The sequence below is a fragment of the Triplophysa rosa genome, linkage group LG12 (assembly GCF_024868665.1).
Source record: "Triplophysa rosa linkage group LG12, Trosa_1v2, whole genome shotgun sequence".
Taxonomy (NCBI): domain Eukaryota; kingdom Metazoa; phylum Chordata; class Actinopteri; order Cypriniformes; family Nemacheilidae; genus Triplophysa; species Triplophysa rosa.
Genome location: NC_079901.1, coordinates 1181338 through 1196141, shown reverse-complemented (window position 1 = coordinate 1196141; position 14804 = coordinate 1181338). Strand labels below are relative to the sequence as shown.

The 14804-nt window shown below is 41.8% G+C and overlaps 1 protein-coding gene across 1 annotated transcript; it reads left to right on the top strand.

Moving 5' to 3' along the window:
- Positions 1 to 2717: 2717 nt before the first annotated feature.
- On the top strand, positions 2718 to 14528 carry LOC130563182 (putative nuclease HARBI1). The gene is made up of 4 exons (XM_057348611.1): positions 2718 to 2770; positions 12402 to 13919; positions 13997 to 14221; positions 14356 to 14528. Exons 2-4 carry the CDS (start codon positions 13574 to 13576, stop codon positions 14526 to 14528), a joined length of 744 nt encoding a protein of 247 aa, XP_057204594.1. The 5' UTR covers positions 2718 to 2770; positions 12402 to 13573.
- The last annotated feature ends 276 nt before the right edge of the window (positions 14529 to 14804 follow it).

Here is a 14804-nt window from a genome sequence, read left to right as displayed (position 1 = left end):
GGAACAAAAGACATCAAGCACTTATCACTGCTCAGATGTTGTGTTTTGGATGTGGGTCTTCAGGATTGGCAGGTCGTTGTGCTGCATGTTGTCCACATCTCTCCCAGCATTAGACCAATCATTTGGATTCATTCTTTTTGTTAAAACCTAAAGCAACTTGCAGTACAGTGCAGAGTATATGTGTGTCCTCATCTCATGGTGGAAATCAAACCAGCTGAGATATAGAAAGCTATCTTAAAAGCTCAACTCCAAATGTTTTCTAGAATCAAATGAAAAGCGTTGAACATTGACCGAGTGTAGCTTGCAGTAGGGTCGGTGTACAGTTGCCCTGATCATGTGCTCTCTCCTGAATAACATGAAATTAATTTGCATCCATTAGCATTGTTCTCACTCTACAGAAGGAGAAATTAGCATTTTGTTCCCAATAACACACACACACACACACACACACACACGCGTGCACACACTGAGAGGTTGAGGGGTTGGCTCAGGGAAGAGTGGTAAAGTCATGGAGCAACAGTGAATCGATAGGTCTTTCCATTGCAAGGTTTGAAATCGATGTTCATGGGAAATGAAGCTGTAGTCTGTGAATAAATGAAAGATATTCAAGCACCAAACAACACAAGGCAAAACAAGAAACCCACCATGGGCTGAAAGAAAATCAAAGCAGAAATCAGTACAATGTGCTTACGATCTCCTGAGAGATTTTCTGAAGCTGTGAATTTTCAACAGGCTGAATGATAAGAGCAGTTTATGAGCTCTGAATTCTTGTCTTTGAGCGACAGCAGATACTGCATGTAGTTGGACTGATCTCTGATCAGTGGTTTTTGCACAGTGTGCGAGCTCATTTGTCTCTGTCTTATTTCGAACTATCTGGATGTGTTTGATTCAACAACCTCTTCTGCATGTATGCATATGTCGACACAATGGCTCTGAGAATAACACACATCAGAAGAATTACCTGAAGAATTGTCGTAAGAGAATACATACACTTGGAGAATGATTGACAGGACTGTATGATCAGACTCATGATGAAAGAACGATGACAAGTGTATTTGGTGCTAAATACAAACTAGTTTCTTGTAAATACAACTTTCTTAAACATTTTTTAATTAAATTCAGAACTGATTCAGGACCACGTCAACTCAACTGTCTATCAACTACAACTAGGATTACATTCATTCCTGCTCACATGGGGCTTACAACGGAAACTACCTGCTCAAACATTTGGAAAGAAATACGCAGAATTATGGGTTTCACATGAAGGTTTTCCTGAGAGCAGCCATAACATGACAGACCATATGAAACACACAGATGATGTTCTTGAAAAGTGTTCACTGTTCATATCAAGAATTGAAAAATAATATAAAAAAATGCGCGTGTCTTTCAATTTTGCATGGGTTACACATGTAGTTTACTCCAGACTAAACACATACTTATATTTACTGCTAACCATACAAATCCTTACTGGTCATAAACACAAACTTAAATTCTCTCTTTCACTGTGAGCGATCCGCTTGCTATTACTTGTTCCTGTACAGCTTGTACTTCATTAGTACATAACAGAAGTGATTATTGTAGGCAATCATTCATTTGGTTGTTCTATAAATTTTAACTTGTAATAAATCATTAAACCAGTTTTAGGAAATACATTTACTGAGATCTATAACAGGACACATCATTTAATTACTGGAAATATGTTTATAACACGACTGCAGCTCTGATATGAGTCATTTCAGTCTACCCCATTAGTCCACCACAAGCGTCCGACAGTCATAATCCATTAAGACATCAGCCATCACGCGTGTGTCCAGACAGAGTGAACATATTGATTTCCAATAATTGGCCTTCTATTTATTTCGTGTTATTTCTGATTTCAGACTCAATCTATCTAATGAATGTAATAGTGATCCAATGAAGGCACATGTTTGCTTTCATTCCTCAAAATCTGCCGCACTCAATGAAATGTCCATTAATTAGATGTCAGACTCCCTTTCTTGACATCAAACACACACACACTGTCCTTTGCTCATAATGCCCGGCTGACCTCCATCAGAAAGCTGACATTTAGTGGGATGGAATAGCATTACTTTAAGGCCAAGAGGGCACATCCACCTGCACAAGCTGCACACTCCAAACATTGAAGATTCTGAAATCTTGTGTATAGATTCCAGCTCAACCTCTTCTCTGACACACTCATTACCTCGTTGTTTTTCTCTTTTTCCCTCTTCACATTATCCGTCTTTCCCCATCGCTCTGTGACTCACTGGGGCTTGGCATTTCCAGCCTCGCACACCTTCTCTCTCTTCTGAACCCAAGTGAGACATTTATAGGCATCATGGGAAAGATTAAGGCTGTTGGGTAAACTCTTAAAAAAAGTGATACACAATGTTGTAAAGAACCTTTAGCGTCCGAAGAACCTTCGTATTGCACACAAGACTACAAACATGACAGAAAGAACTGCTTGTTTTACGTAAAAACCTTTGACTGAACTGTTCTTTGGGGAACCAAAATGGTTCTTCTGTGGCATCACTTTGATCTCAAATTCTGCCACAACGTCTATGAATTCTAGCGCAGCATCAGAAGCAGAATGCATTGCAACACGCTCAGTGAAAAGTTGACAGTTGGTGGTTAAATCTGCAAGAAAAAGACCTGCAGGAAACCCCACACGCTTGCACTGAAAAACATTCAAGCCAAATGGAGGGATGGGACTATCACGGAGAGCTGGTGGTGTCGGTCTGTGTGAACAAACCCATGCAGAAACCTTCACGTAAGTTCAAAAGCTTTGAAATTAAAACTCCTTTCTGCCTTTCTGAATTTTGTCTTTGAAAAGCAATGCAACAGAGCAATGACACCACAGTGAGCTGTGTTCACTACAGTATCAACCGCATGACACAAATCACTCCTGCCCTGGCAACCATCCATCAAACTCTTCTATAGCATCATGGCTGTGAGTTTTGCACGAGCAAGCAGCACTCACATTTTCTGCAGAAAGTGAGAATATCATCATGATCGCTCATACTGCGAACATGTGAAATGATGTAGAGACCTCAACAATAACAATTTGATTTTATTTCTGTGTTCACGTGATTGTAAATAATTGTATTGAATACTAAGGAAATAGCATATAGACAACCATGTGTGCTGTAGGTGGCGCTGTGGAGTGTGAGACAGGAGAGAGCGGAAGGGGAGGAGAAGAAAAAGAAGAAGCTGGTTGTTGTGTTTGATTATGCTTTGTGAAGTTCGGCGTTCCGAATCTGTTGCAGAAAAAAATAACAAAATAAGCACGGGGAAAATAAAAGCTACAGAAATCTTACATCGTGTGTCGATCATTGTCCAAGGGGGCAACAATGACTTAAGGATTGAGCTGAAGTTGTGAGATTGACTTAGACAGGGTCAAATGTGATCGATGGGTGATATAGCTCAGCTGATGTTCGCTTTCTGCAGAGGTTTTTAGAAATCACAAATCCATAAACTGTAATTTAGTCTGGTGATTATGTATGTATAAGTGGGAGTTGCGTGCGTGCGTGCGTGTGTGTTTGTTTGTTTTTCCCTGTCTCTGAGCGCACTTGATTTGATCTGGAGAGCTGCTAATGTCATTTTGTAATTGTGTTTGATGACAGGCTGAGATTGATGTCTCGTGAGTGTTCCTGAATATGTGGAATTGTTTTGTTTATGTGTGTAAGTGTCCCTTCGGAGGTTTGCCATTCTCTGTTTTGCGCCTCGTTTAAAAAAAAACATTGGAATCAGTTGTGTGTGCGCTTGTCAAGACATGATTCATAAATATCAGGTCAGCTTTGAGAAATTTAGATGACTTTTAAAAAACGGTTTCATTCTGACCTCTGTGAAATATCTTCTGAGGTAATGGTGAACGTTGTGTTATGGAAAAGGTCAGTGTAATATATTGCCGTAATAGAAACAGACTTTAATTGAACAGTCTCTGGAGAAGAATAAATCTAAGCTTTCACACATAATCATATATATAATAAACTGTCACACTATCAATAGAAATAGTTGATGAACCCAAACTAATACAAATCAAAGAACTAATTTCAGATAAGCACTTTAAAGGGAAAGAAAGACGTTCAATGATTTTTGTTGATGATTCTGGTTGACAGTATAATTTCATATTTGATCATGACAGGCGTCAGCAGCAGTATTTAATCACATATGCACCATTGAAACAGACAATATCGATTACGTTGTTTGGCAAACTACATTGTCAATTCAGAATTATAGGATAGGCAGATGTATAGATGTCAAAAAAGAGACATAATAATAATAGTAATCTAATAAATAATAATCTTTTTTGCTTTTGCTCACTCTGTGAACTATGAACTAAAATCCACTATATAGGGCATGTTGAGCAAATGTAGACACTTGACTCCAGATAATAAAAAAAGGTGACAATTTATTCCAATTAATTTAAATTAAAAAATGAAATGAAATGAACCCTGGTGTCATTTATTTATAATGACATTAATACATTTGGAAGTGTGCCCATATCAATTACAGTAAGGTATAATTTCTATTTTAATGTTCACTCTGCATGTGTGTGTCTGTGCACATGCACAATCTCTAAATTCTTCACTTTCACAACTAGTATCATCTCCTCCATTTTTCTCTCTGGTTCTTTTCTCTCATTCTGAATATGAAAGTCATTACGTAAGTTCTTATTGATGGTGGATGGATGTGGGTTACAGCAGACAGCATGATGAAAACGACACAAGTGTTTCACGAGTTCGTCTATACAGATAATAACATTAGAGCGATGGTAGAAAGGTATGCTGTCCGTGGAGTGGGCCCCGAGCTCTGATCGGGGTAAGTGCACCGAGGGCTGGATGTGCACCAACCAGCCCAAACCCAGAGCGCACCCCCGGGGTATTGCGGGAGTAAGCGGGCTTGAGGAGACGAGCCGGGGTGGTGGAGGGATGTTAAAAACTTGTAGAGATAAAGCAGGTAAGACGGCTTGTCTATTTATGGGAAAGCTTGCTTGAGCTGATAGGGCAGATGCAGTGATTGCTGATTGTGGATCAGCCGGGCTGATTATCGCTTGCTTGATCTGATAGGATAGATGCAGTGATTGCTGATTGTGGATCAGCCGGGCTGATTATCTGCTCCGGCTCCTCCCGAACTTTGTTAATTAAACATAACTTCACGAGTTTGTCTATGCAGATAATAACATTAGAGCGATGGTAGAAAGGTACGCGTATTTGGCGTGCTGTCTGGGGAGCAGGCCCCGAGCTTGCCCGGAGCACTACCCCAAACACTGATCGGGGCGAGTGCACCGAGCTCGGAACCGGCCCGAACCCAGAGCGCACCCCAAAAGGCGAATTTATGCAGGACAGCAGCCGGGGGACGCATACCCCCCAACGTGAGGCCGCAGTAGCGGGGAGAAGATGGAGGCTCTTGCTGTGGCGGTGCTTGCTGAGGCAGCGGAGAGTAGAGTTGCAGGCTCTTGCTGGAAAAGGATAGGCAGCAGTAAAGGAGGTGCGGGTTCCTGCTAGAAATTTGCTTGCTGAGGCTGTGGTAAATAGAGATCGGGGCTCCTGCTGAAGCGGTTGCTGCTGGGGCAGCGGAGAGGAGATGCGGGCTCCTGCTGGAGCGGTGCTTGCTGATGCTATGGTAAATAGAGATGTGGGCTCCAGCTGAAGCGGTGTTTGCTGAGGCTGTGGTGAATAGAGGTGTGGGCTCCTGCTGGAGCGGTGCTTGCTGTGGCTGCAGTAATAGAGATGCGGGTTCCTGCTGAACGGTGTTTACTGAAGTTATGGAAATAGAGATGTTGGGACTGCGGTAATAGAAAAGCGGGCCCCTGTTGGGGCGGTGCTGTTGAGGCTATGGTAATAAGGATGCGGGGATCCTGCTGGAGTGGTAGCTGCTGGTGTAGCGGAGTGGGTGTGGATGGTTTCGCTGCAGTGATATTGGCTTCTGGAGGAGAGGTGTCTGTTACGGCAGAGCACGAGGTGGAAGCGCGGGCCCCTGCCTAGGGTGGTTGCTGCGGCAATTCTGGCTTCTTGGAGGAGTGATGTTTGCTGTGGCGGAGATTGATGTGGTAAAAGTCGATCTTGAAGTTCAAAAAATCTCTCAGACAAAGAAGGTTCAGGTGTCAAGGAGTTAACTTTATTTGATCAGGCCAAACAAAGTGAGATGTCCCCAGTCATCTGAAAACCAAGTGTTTTCCAGCCTGTAGTTATAGTGAAACTTAGGAAAGGAGGTGCTTTCCTAAACCAATCAGGAAATTCCCTTTACCTTTTATTTTTTATTATCCAATCATTCTCGTCTGCCACTATTATTTTCTAGGCAACAAGGTTTGTATCTAATAGTGGAATGTCGACCTTTACTTGGTTTTTAAAAATAAGTTTTCCAGTTGGTACCAGTTTTCAGGCCACAAAGTGAACAACATGTTCAACCTTCTGAACTATATCTAGGTCAGGCCTTAAACAGTTCTCAAAGACAGCACTGAATTTTATATTGCTGAAATCTGGTCTATACTTGGTTAAAATGATTAAAAATATACTTATAGTTCAAACAACACTCAATCAATGCTTAAGTATGCTGATTATATCATTAAATCATCAAATCATCTTCATATATTCACTTGTAACACTCAATCATTGGTCTGATTATTAACACATCTATGGTAATATCATTCCTATGAATACTTCTTATCATTCCTATGAATACTTCTTATAAGTGGGGTGTACAACAGAGCCAAAAAGTACAATATATGCACAAAATGATCAGAATTATGCACAATAAGATCGAGGTGGAAGCACAGGTCCCTGCGAGGGTGGTCGCTGCGGCGAATACTGGCTTCTCGAGGAGTGGTGTCTGTTGCGGCAGGGCACGAGATGGCGGCACGGGCCCTTGCGGGGGTGGTCACTGTGGTGATGCTGGCTTCTCGAGGAGTGGTGTCTGCTGTGGCAGAGCACGAGATGGAGGCACAGGCCCCGGCGGTGGCGGTTGCTGTGGCGATACTGGCTGATGAAGAGAAGAAGCCTAGTATAAGGTTGGAGGTCTGAGCAAGACAATTCGGGTGATGAGGGTTCGATGGGCCTCTATGATGAGGGTGCAGTCCAACCTGATCTAGCTTTTGAAAGCCTCTGATATCCAGCGGCCGAGCGCTTGGATTTGAGGCTGTGAGAGGCCCTTTTGGGCAGCCGTGGTTGCCGCTCCTATGCGGAAGGAATGGCTGGAGAAGTGGTCTGCTGGGATGCCAGATTGGAGCAAAATTTGAGGTGTTTTTGGAACCAGAAGTGTGTGGCGGAGCGGTTCGAGTCGTCTCTGAAGAGAGGGTTGGGTGAAGATTTAGCCTGCGTTCTTCTGAACTGGAGGTAGGCTAAGAGTGTTTGGTAAGGTTGGATTGGAGACTGGAGATTGAAAATGTAGATGAAGTGACCTCTCCTGGGGCCTCATGTATCAACGCTGTGTACGCACAAACATTATGCGTACGCCAGCTTTCACGCTCACGGTTGGATGTACTAACAGTGAAATTAACGTGAGAATAGGGCTGTAGTCAAGTCCACCATTGTCGAGTCCAAGACCAGGACTAGTCAAGACCGAGTCAAGTCCGAGTCCAAAGAGGTTCGAGTCCAAGTCAAGACTGAGTCCAATTGAGACAGTCAAGACAGAGACAGAAAAAAATCATGACTGCAAGACCACATACTTAACTATTGATAATTTATGTGATGCAAGAGACAGCATATCTTCTATTCTAAGATAATCATTTTCATTATTGTTTGTAATGATCAAAAAGCAGATAAAATAAGGTCATTTTATTTTTACTATATAGGTATAGCACTAAAGTCACAAAGCCGAAGTGTAACTGTTTATTACTTTTTAAGGAACTTTTTTATCAGCCCTCCTAACAGCAAGGTTGTGCAGCAATGAACACTTTTGTGCGTGCGTGTGTGTGTGTGTGTGTGTGTGTGTGTGTGTGTGTGCGTGTGCGTGTGCGTGCCAGACCGTGCACGTGCGTGTTCGATAGAGGAGCCGCTAGAAAGAGCAGAGGCTCCATGGCTCGTTTATAAGCACGTCGGTGCCCATCCTTAAATAACATGTTCATCACAATTACAATAAAAATACGATCAATCTTATCTTTAAGCCCTACTTTCCAAACTTTCTAAAATACTCAAATGCAATGCTAACTCTGAAACATGGCATTAACTTACCTCTCTTTGTGATGCCTTTGCAGGTGTCTTACGAAATTGGATGTTGTCCCACATGTTTCGGGGAGAGTTTTGTTGCAAAAAGTTTTCTTTTAAGCGCACTGTCGATACATTTATTATGGTTTGTAAAACCAATCTGTATAATGCCGCTGCTCGCTGACATCGTGCCTGATGAATGATTGATGCTGGTTCGTGCCGCGGACGAATCGTTCATTCGAACCGGTTCTTTCTTTTTAGTGAACCGGTCGAACCAGTTCAGCTGAATCGTTCCCGTTTAGCGTCTCCCGTAAACACTTAATATTATCCACAAATTAATTCAGTTATTCACTTTCTGGCGTGCATGACAGTCCCGCGGACTTGAACCAATATACCAGAGTTATTTAATTACAACAACAGCACACACTGAACTGAACTGCTGTGTGAAAAGAGAACTTATGAGCACGCGCAGCTCTCGTTCTAGAGTCGAGAGTCGGCAACAGTTTTCGGATTACAAGAATATTGCTCTATCAATGTTTTGTTTTGAAGGAGAAAATAAAACATATCGCTGGACTCGGACGAGACCGACTAGAACATTTGCAAGACCAATGACCAAGTCCGAGACAAGTCCGAGTTCAAATACCAACGAGTCCAAGACAAGTCCGAGACCATAAAAAAACGTCTCGAGACCGGACTCGAGTACTACAGCACTACGTGAGAATGTGCGTTCCTCCACGCCAACTCCATGTCTGGCGTACGTACATTTCTCGTGGTTTTTGTCCGTTGTCAACTCCTAGAGGCAATGAAGTGAAGTTGCAAACATTAGACTATCAAATCATTAGACACGTAAATCGCACCACCACCTGTCAGATGTCAGACACTGTAACATTCTCTGGCCCCCTCACTGCTTATCGTGGTGATGAGATTTATAGCAGATTATCATCACTAAATGGCTGGTTGTCTGAGTGGTGCCTGCAGAATGATATAGTTTTTATAAATAACTGGAAGAGTTTTGAGGGCAGACCTGACCTGTTGAAACGAGATGGTCTCCATTCCTCCTGGGCTGGGGCTTCCATCCTGTCTAGAAATATGGCAAAAAGTCTTAATTCTAATGCTAAAGCTTGACTCGCTGGGGCCCAGGTCAGGGAGCAGACAGAATGGCTTAAACAACTGTCTGCTTGCCGTCACACGTCGCAGAATACACAAAATGTACAACATGTAGTAATCCGTTCTCCCAAACATCACAAAATAGAGACTGTGTCTGTCCCCCGGATTAGCAAACATAAAATAATGCGTAAACCTCTTGAAAGTAATTTAATAAACGTTAAACAAACTAAACATGAACAAAATACAGATAATCAACTGTTACGACTCGGATTGATAAATATTAGATCTCTCTCTAATAAAGCACTTTTTGTTAACGATATGATAACAGATCATAAAATAGACATGCTCTGTTTGACAGAAACATGGCTAAAACCAGATGATTATATTACTTTAAATGAATCTGTCCCCCAAGATTATTATTATAAACACGAGCCTCGTCTAAAAGGCAGAGGGGGAGGTGTCGCAGGACTTTACAATAACTCTTTTAGTTATAAATATAATTCTTTTGAAGTCATGGTTCTTCATGTTTCAACACCTAATACTAAAGATAAAACACTTTTTAAATTGATTCTAGCTATTGTATATAGGCCTCCAGGGCACCACACAGATTTTATTAAAGAATTTGTTGAGTTCTTATCAGAACTAGTACTGGCCGCAGATAGATTCCTTGTCGTTGGTGACTTTAACATCCATGTAGATAACGATACAGATGCCTTAGGAATGGCTTTCAAAGACACTCAACTCCATGGGCGTTAGTCAACATGTGTCAGGACCCACTCACCTTCGTAATCATACTTTAGATTTAATACTGTCTTACGGTATAAATGTGGACGATGTTAAAATCCTTCAGAACAATAACTTCAACTACCAAAGATGCGTTTCTCAATAATCTGCCTGAATTGTCTCAAATTGCTAGCATGAGAAATAACGTTGAAGATCTTGAGATTACCACTGAAAATTTTAATTCCACCTTCTCGGTAACGCTAGACACAGTTGCTCCTCTACGTTTAAAGAAGATTAAAAATGGCAGCCCCACACCGTGGTATAATGAACACACTCAGGCTCTAAAGAAAGCGGCCCGAAAAATGTAGCGCAACTTTAAGAAAACTAAATTAGGTGTATTTCGTACAGCATGGAAGGATAGTATTCAAAAATACAGGAAAGCCCTAAAAACTTCTAGATCCGCCTACCTTTCATCACTAATAAAAGAAAACCAGCACAACCCTAGGTTTTTATTTAACACTGTGGCTAAATTAACAAAAAATAAATCGTCAGTGACTTCTGATCCTGTATATCAGCATAGCAGTGATGAATTTATGAACTACTTCACATATAAAATCCAAGATATTAGAGAAAAAATTATAACAATGCAATCAGAAGTGAAACCCGCTGAACAAACTAACTACAGCGCCCTTAAGGAGAAAATGCAATTATTTTATACCGTAGATCAAGATGAGCTGTCTAAAATTATTAGATCATCTAAATCAACAACATGCATACTAGACCCTATACCTACAAATCTACTGAAAGAGATGCTCCCAGAAATTATAGATCCTCTTCTTGGTATTATTAACTCATCTCTGACATTAGGACATGTGCCTAAAGCATATAAGGTGGCTGTTATAAGGCCCCTTGTCAAAAAACCCCAACTCGACCCTAGAGAACTAAGGAACTACAGGCCTATATCGAATCTACCTTTCATATCTAAAGTTCTGGAAAAAGTAGTTTCAACTCAATTATGCTCCTTCCTCCAAAGGAATGACATCAATGAAGAATTCCAGTCTGGATTTAGAGCATGTCACAGTACAGAGACTGCTTTGATCAGAGTTACAAATGATCTGCTATTGGCGTCTGACCGAGGTTGTATCTCGTTATTGGTGCTGCTAGACCTTAGTGCTGCATTCGATACCATTGACCACAGCACACTCCTACATAGACTCGAAAATTATGTCGGCATTAAGGGAATAGCTTTGAAATGGTTTAAATCTTATTTATCCGACCGTTTTCAATTTGTAGCAATAAACAATGAGGTGTCACGCAAATCGCAAGTCCAGTACGGTGTACCACAGGGCTCAGTCTTAGGGCCTCTGCTCTTCGCATTATACATGCTACCTCTAGGAGATATAATAAAGCGACACGGAGTTAGCTTTCACTGTTATGCTGATGATACTCAACTTTATATTTCCTCGAAGCCTCATGAAACACAGCAGTTCCATCGAATAATGGAATGCATAGTCGATATAAAAAACTGGATGAGTAACAACTTTTTATTACTGAACTCGGACAAAACGGAAGTGTTACTTATTGGACCGAAAACTGCTATAAGTAACAACCAAGAATACTGTTTAACTATTGACGGATGTTCCATAAAACCCTCGTCGTCAGCAAAGAATCTTGGCGTTCTATTCGATAGTAATCTGTCATTTGAGAGCCACGTCGCCAACACCTGTAAAATTGCGTTTTTCCATTTTAAGAATATATCTAAACTACGTCATATGCTGTCAATCTCAGATGCAGAGAAGTTAATTCATGCATTCATGACATCAAGACTAGACTACTGTAATGCACTGTTAGGTGGTTGCCCTGCAGGCTTATTACAAAAACTCCAATTGGTCCAAAACGCGGCAGCTCGAGTTCTTACACGTACAAAAAAGTATGAACATATTAGCCCGGTTCTGTCAACCTTGCACTGGTTACCTATAAAGCATCGCGTTAACTTTAAAATCTTGCTTATTACCTATAAAGCCTTACATGGTTTAGCTCCTCAGTACTTGAATGAACTCCTTTTGTATTACAGTCCTTCACGTGCATTACGCTCTCAGGCGTCCTGTCAGTTGGTAATACCTAGAATTTCAAAATCAAGTGCAGGTGGTAGATCCTTTTCCTATCTAGCGCCTAAACTTTGGAATAGTCTTCCCTGCACTGTCCGGGAGGCAGACACACTCTGTCAGTTTAAATCTAGACTAAAGATGCATCTTTTTAATCTTGCATACACTACTCTTCCATAATATAAATCCTGTGAGGGTTTAGGCTGCATTAGTTAGATCAACCGGAACCAAAAACACAACTGATGCACTTGTTGCATCAAAGAGTGCAGAAAAGTACTCTACTCTCAGCCAGTCTTGTCTCATTGTTCCAAGGTTACCACAGCGAGCAGGATGCAGTTCATGTCCAGACCTGATGGTAGAGCGGAGAATGGGAAGCAGTGACCTGACAAGAGCTGAGATGATAGAGCTGGATAAAGAAGGACGCGGTCACCTGACACGTCTTCATCACAAAATTTCAAATGCTATTAGATTATGAATGATAATCTTAAACTATAATTTACCTTATTAGTAAGTTTATTTATTTTATTTAGCCTTGTTGTGCAAGCTCTCTGGAGCTTGTGCAGAGGCAGCAGCTTTTGCCAGAGGGGAACTGGAATCCCCTGGTTGGGTCTGGGTTCTCCTGAGGTTTTTTTTCTCGATTAGAGTTTTGGGTTCCTCGCCACCGTTTGCATACTGTTTTTGCACTATTTCACTGGCCGGGGGGGCTGCTTTAGAATTTTAAAGTTTTACTTAATTAATATTGCATATAGGAATGTATAGTCTGTTATATTTGACCTGTGCCTCTCTCCTTTATCTTAAATGTGTGCTCTCACTGTGCGTGTGTGTGCGCGTACTTGTCTGTGTACGTGTGTGTGTGCGTGCGCATCCGTGTGTGTGTGTCTATATCTATGTGTGTTTGTACGTGTGCATATTGTGTGTGTGGAGTGTTTTGTATGTGGGTATGTCTGTCTTCTGTGTTTTCAACTTTTTCTTGTTTTTGCAGGTACAACTTTAATTGTTTTGCTTATAGTCAATATGTCTTATGTACAGCTGCTTTGTAACAATGAAAATTGTAAAAAGCGCTATATAAATAAAGTTGAGTTGAGTTGACCTGTGAGAAACATTGCTATTAATTTGTAATTGATACAATTATGGTAGTACCTTATGGTAGTATTCTATCAGTTATGCAGTTAAGTAAGACCATACAAAAGCATGAGCAAATTAATACAACCCTCTGGCAGCGTTGGTCTTATAAGAGAACGTGTTTTTAGGGACCGCAATGATTTTCTGGACCACGATGATGACTGGCTTATCAGCCGTTTCCGATTTCCAAGGGCTATCCTCTTGGAGCTCTGCGCGGAGTTGGGTCCGAATTTGGAGAGAGAGACCGCGAGAAGCCATGCATTACCCGTTCACTTACAGGTGCTCACATGACTTGGTTTCCTGGCATCTGGTTCTTTCCAAAGGGAATTGGCGGACCGCTCAGGAATAAGCCAGTCGTCTTTGAGCCGTGCAATGCCAGCTGTATGGGACGGGATCATCCACATATCTAACAGGTTCCTGTATGATGCAGTTGACCAGCCAAACATTAAAGCGCAATTTGCAGCGATAGCCAGTTTTGTAATCGGAGCGATCGACTGCACACACATTGCTATAAAGACGCCATCTAAGGAAGAATTTGCATATGTGAATTGGAAACATTTCCATTCAATAAATGTGCAGAAAACATGTGATGCACAAATGCGCCTTACAAATATTGTGGCAAGGTGGCCTGGGTCAACACATGATTCATACATCCTTACAATCAGCATGGCTGGGATGAGGCTGGAAGCTGGCAGGGTGCGCGATGGTTGGCTTCTTGGTGAGTGATGCATTTAAAGTTATGTTTCTATATAAAGGTTTTTTTTTTGTACGTCTAATTATTCAACTGCCCATCAGGAGACCGCGGTTATCCACTAAAGATGTGGCTGTTAACTCCCCTCACCAAACCACAAACTGACCGAGAGTGCAGATACAATGATGACCATTCTCGCACTCGGTCAGTTGTAGAGAGGGCAATTGGGCAGCTGAAATGTGGCGCTGCCTTGACAGGACCGGGGGGATGCTGTTATACCGCCCTGTGCAGCCCAACCAACAAGCTATTCAGGCCCGACAATATAAATGGTAATCAGACACAAAGTTCATTTTTTGACCAATTCCTTTAAAGAGTGGCTTATGTCTGTGAGTGCGTCAGTGATATTTTTCAGGTGACTGTTAATTTCTCCGATGGTCCTAACAATTTGCTGGTGTGACTCCAGAACAGCATGCGTCAAGACGCGGCCAGACGGACGGGCCTCAGCACTGGAGGGAGCACTGGAAACACCGGAGATGCCGGACACTGGCTGCTCAGGAGGAGCGGACTCTGAGTGCATGCCAGTGCACATTCCTGCTGTTGCACCATCTGAGCCTAATAAACACAAACAAATGTTAACTGTGTTTTGAGTCTGTTCATTATTAATGGGTGCACTCATTTGCCATAAATGCAATGGATACGTTAAATCTCTTGGTTTACTTTTGGTCAGATAGATAATGCATTTGAAATTTAAATGCAGCCTGGTAAGTTGTGTGTACCAAAGTTAAGCAAATAAATGTGAAATTACCTTTACGGCAGTCCTGTTGTAAATCCAAGTCTCCCACAGCAGCGGATACTACTCCAGAGAGTAAAGTGTCACCCACAATAGAGGCAACTCTATGCTCAAAGGCTGTA